This window comes from Saccostrea cucullata, unplaced genomic scaffold, assembly GCF_032062105.1.
Source record: "Saccostrea cucullata isolate Sc308-1 unplaced genomic scaffold, CSIRO_AGI_Scuc_v1 ctg12473, whole genome shotgun sequence".
Classification (NCBI taxonomy): domain Eukaryota; kingdom Metazoa; phylum Mollusca; class Bivalvia; order Ostreida; family Ostreidae; genus Saccostrea; species Saccostrea cuccullata.
In genome coordinates, this window is record NW_026922017.1 from 1,014 (window position 1) to 5,841 (window position 4,828).

The 4,828-nt window shown below is 35.8% G+C and overlaps 1 protein-coding gene across 1 annotated transcript; it reads left to right on the forward strand.

Annotated features, from left to right (window-relative positions):
* The first annotated feature begins 639 nt into the window (after positions 1-639).
* LOC134261066 (uncharacterized) lies at positions 640-4,478 on the forward strand. The gene is made up of 4 exons (XM_062743544.1): positions 640-784; positions 868-974; positions 1,433-1,468; positions 2,899-4,478. The coding sequence occupies exons 1-4, from the start codon at positions 640-642 to the stop codon at positions 4,078-4,080; spliced, it is 1,470 nt and encodes a 489-aa protein (XP_062599528.1). The 3' UTR covers positions 4,081-4,478.
* Positions 4,479-4,828: the final 350 nt, after the last annotated feature.

Sequence of the window (4,828 nt, forward strand, 5' to 3'; positions counted from 1 at the left end):
TCTTAATATGGAGGGACATAACCATCTTTAAACGTAAAAGAGAATTAGAGTTGCAAAATGTTTCAAATAATATGAACACTTTTAAAAGAGGAAATGTGTTATAGTGTGGTGAATATAAGTCATTTGGGAACTTCAGGTGTAATAATCCCTTCTGTTTTATTTCTTTGACATTATTGATACCAAAGAGATGACATTTCAGACTTTCTGGAAAGCCAAACTTGTCAAATTTAATGTTCATTAATATTCTACAAAATTTCGATACTTACATCAATATTTACAGATATTATAATATAATCCTTTTTTTTTTGCAAAACGAACGAAATAAATAGCATACATTTTATGTTCTGGGAGCGAAACATCGCGGGGCGAACCATCTCATCGCGAAACAGAATCGGCGCGAAACATCGCGGTGCGAACCATGCATCGGCGCGAAACATCCCGTTACCGAACAAATCATCGTCTTCGGAGAAGACACCGTCTAACTTACGTTCGTCGTCGAGTTCGTCGACTTCGACTGGCACTTCCACGTGTTCTCGTGGTCATGGCGGAGGACATGATAGTTCCGCGCCAAATAACGAGAATGAGATTCTCAACATATTAAAAGCGATTCAAGAGAATCAAAAGAAACAAGACGATCGTATGACAGAGCTAGAAAATCTGTATGATTATGATTACCAAGAATATGAAGATCGTCAGGACGATACCCCGGACGAACCGGGTACTTCCGGTGAAGCGGCTTCGAGGAAGCGCGCATTAGACGAGATTCTGAATGATACGGACAACAGTACGTAAATGCCGGTAAGAAACTTAAAGTTAAAGAGACTTGTGATAAACCTATTGATGATGAACTAGCTAATCTCGTGACAGATTGGTTCCGAGAGGGAATCGAGGAAGAACGATATAATGAGCTTCTAAAAACGACAAATCGTCCTGAAAACTGTTCAGCATTAGTGACTGTGAAAACTAACCAAATGGTTTGGGATTTTTTGAGCCCAACTACAAAATCTTCCGATAAGAAGATGCAAAATGTTCAGACTTCGTTGATCAAGGGTGCTTGTGCACTCAAAACTGACTCATTTGCTCGGCAAGTGTGACAATCCTGAGATTTTAGACCTTTTGGGAAATGCTATGGAATCATTGGCATTGCTGGGGCATGCCAACAGACAGTTGTGTATGTTGCGTAGAGAATTTATGAAACCTGATATGAAGGGTGAATATACTCACCTTTGTAGTCATAATTTAAAGTATACAGACTATTTGTTTGGCGACGATGTCCCTAAAACTGTAAAAGACATCATGTGTCCAAAATCAGCAACAAAATTGGAAATTAAATCTTTATTCGCTTTATGAGGGGATGTAATTGACGCTTTGTCGAGGAGCTGCAAGGGGTCGTGGATCCTAGTGATGATTTCATTTCCATCTGTTTTCGAAGAGGCTTGCAGAGTCGCCTCCAGAAGTAGTTGAAAAGGTATGTGAATTTAGAGTCATTTTGAAAAAACCTGAAAGAATTTAACTGAAAAATTGTGTATCACCATTTTAAAACCTTTTGAGATACTTTTGAGAGTGCTCTTAGATATGAATAGAAGAATTGTCTAAAAATGACCAAGGTTGTTATTTTGCTAGTGTTGACTTTAGCTGAAAGAATAACAAAATACTGTATAGTGTCAGTGTGGCAGAGGAACATATTTTGCTAGTGTTGACTTTCTTAGATTCATATGGAAAAATAAGATTTATCAGTATACTTGTCTCGCTCAAGGGTTAGCTAGTGCACCTAGACTCTTTACAAAACTACTGAAGCCTGTTTTTGCAACACTTAGAAGACTAGGACATGTCATTATTGGGTATATTGATGACTCGTTACTGATTGGCAATTGTATTAAAGAGTGTTTAGATCATGTTTCTGAAACTTTAGCCCTAGTAGAGAGTCTAGGGTTTGTAGTCAATTATGAGAAGTCTGTTCTCACACCTAGTACAAAAATCATTTTCTTAGGAAATGTTATTGATTCTGAATTGATGATAGTTTATCTTACTGAAGAAAGAAAGGAATCTATTTTAGAGGCATGTAAAAAATTACAAACAAAATCAAGAGAAAAAATTAGAGAAGTTGCAAAGGTCATTGGACTGGTCGTGGCTAGTTTTTCAGCAGTAGAATTTGGTCAGCTGTTTTATCGTGATATGGAAAGAGCAAAAACTGATGCACTTGTACAATCACAACATGACTATGATGCTTTCATGTTTATAACAAAAGAAATGAAATTAGAATTAGATTGGTGGATTTCTAATATTTCTTCATCAGTTAGAAGAATTTTGCATGAACCCTATGATCTTACAATAACTTCTGATGCTTCTCATCTTGGATGGGGTGCTGTTATGAATGAATTGAAATCAGGGGGTAGATGGACAACAGATGAATCTGAAAATCATATCAATTACTTAGAATTATTAGCCTGCTTTTTTGGGTTAAAGTGCTTTTGTTCTGATGTAACAAATAAAAATGTCAAATTATTTATGGACAATACCACAGCTATTTCCTACATCAATAACATGGGTGGTATTAGTTCTAAAAAATGTGATAAACTTGCAAAAGAAATTTGGCTATGGAGTATGAATAGGGATCTGTGGTTAAGTGCATGGCACATACCTGGCAAAGATAATTTGATAGCAGATATGATGTCGCGAAAAAAAATTTGATGATCAAATAGAATGGATGTTGAGCAAATCTGTGTTCCATAAAATTGTTTTAAGATGGGGACAACCTGAAATTGATTTGTTTGCTACAAAGTTGAATAAGCAAATTGATGTATATTGTTCTTGGCATCCAGATCCCGATGCCCGTTATGTTAATGCATTTAGTTTTTCTTGGGCAAACATTTATGGTTATCTTAACCCTCCTTTCAGCCTCATTGGACGTGTGGTGAGGAAGATTTGTCAGGACCAAGCAGAGTGTGTACTGGTGGCTCCAGTGTGGCCAACACAGCCATGGTTCAATCGTGTGTTAGAAAAACTGGTGGATCATCCGGTGATTTTACCTGTGATGGACAATCTGTTGACACTTCCAGGCACAGATGTGCAGCATCCTCTGAAAGACTCGTTGGTGCTGATGGCATGTCGATTGTCCGGTTGCAGTACCAAAAACGAGGAATTTCTCATCAAGCAGCCTCGATCCTTTTGGCATCATGGAAGTCGGGAACCAAGAAACAATATAAAACATTTTATACGAGATGGTTTCAGTACTGTAGTGAAAAATCGATTGATCCATTTTGTACAACTATAGAAACTGTTATTGAATTTTTAGCACATCTTTTTCGCCTAGGTTTAGGGTATAGTGCTATTAATACTGCCCGAGGGGCTTTATCTTCTGTTGGACTGATTTTTGATGGGTTTACTGTTGGATGTCATCCACTTGTTATCCGATTTATGAAGGGTGTTTTTAATTTGAGACCATCAAAATCTCGATATGTACATACTTGGGATGCATCTATTGTTATCAAGTATTTGAGAAAATTGTCACCTGTAAAATACTTAAGTTTGAAAGATTTGACACTGAAGTTAGTTATGTTAATTAGTTTAATTTGTGCAAGTCGAGTACAAACTATTTCATGCATGAAACTTAGTAACATGACGAGAAGAAGAAATAGCTTTGTTTTTACTTTTAGTGATTTATTGAAAACATGTAGACCTAACAGTAGTATGTCTGACATGGTTTTGAAATCATATCCTCCAGATAGAAGGCTTTGTGTATATATTGTTTTATGTGAATACTTATCAAGGACTGCAAGAATTAGAAATAAGTGTGATTCACTTTTTATCAGTTATGTACAACCACACAAGGAAGTATCAAGAGATACTGTTGCCCGTTGGATAAGAACAGTGATGTGTTCTGCAGGGGTTGATACTACTATTTTTAAGGCTCATAGTGTTAGATCTGCATCAGCATCTAAAGCAAAAGAGAACTTTGTTCCTGTTGATGATATTTTGTCCAAAGTAGGTTGGTCTAATGTCGAAACCTTCAGAAAGTTTTATGACAAACCTGTGCTGAATGATGATAAGTATGCAAATGCTGTTTTGAAATTAAAATAAAGAATTTGATTTCAGTTTGAAAAATTTTTTGTGTTGTGCTTTAAAGATTCACATTATCTCGGAAGTGACGTTTACGAAAAATAATTAGGAAATTAAACGAGACTTACCTTGGTAAAGGCGAAGTTTGATTCCAATTATTGGAGTAAATAAAAGGCACTGTAGAGATAAGGTGCCTCCCTCCCACCCTGCAGGTGGTGAATGTATTGTTTGAAATTATTAGTGAAATGAATTTGGGTTTGATGTTTTGTTGCAAATCTATCAACCCAAAAAATTTTAGCTTTGAAGCAATGACTTGGCGGCTGCGCAGTACTATTCACCTTATCTCTACAGTGCCTTTTATTTACTCCAATAATTGGAATCAAACTTCGCCTTTACCAAGGTAAGTCTCGTTTAATTTCCTAATTTTCACATTTAAACTCAAAACCCTTATCCCAATATCAGTTTCCGTCCATCTTAAGGTATTCAATGTATAATGAAGGGATTTTCGACAATTTTAGATAAAGATAAAAGTGAAATGAACCAAAATTCGCTAGACTAATAACATGTACAGAGACGGTCATTTTGCACATTGAAAGTTTCTAAGAGTTACCTGGCCTTGATTAAAAAAAAAAAAATTATTTATCTAAATTTCTTCGGTATTATTCACTTTATATCATATTTTAATAAACAAACAAACGCATATTTTCATCAAGAGATAATACTCGGATTAGTTTGAAATTCAGATTACTTCTTAAAATATCTTTCAAAC

Bases quoted from the DNA above. Each gene is read 5' to 3' on its own strand.
- LOC134261066 (XM_062743544.1), top strand. From the start codon at position 640: ATGACAGAGCTAGAAAATCTGTATGATTATGATTACCAAGAATATGAA. The intron at 785-867 runs GTACGTAAATGC...ATCTCGTGACAG, and splicing joins TCTGAATGATACGGACAACA to ATTGGTTCCGAGAGGGAATC. The intron at 975-1,432 runs GTTTGGGATTTT...CTGTTTTCGAAG, and splicing joins CTGTGAAAACTAACCAAATG to AGGCTTGCAGAGTCGCCTCC.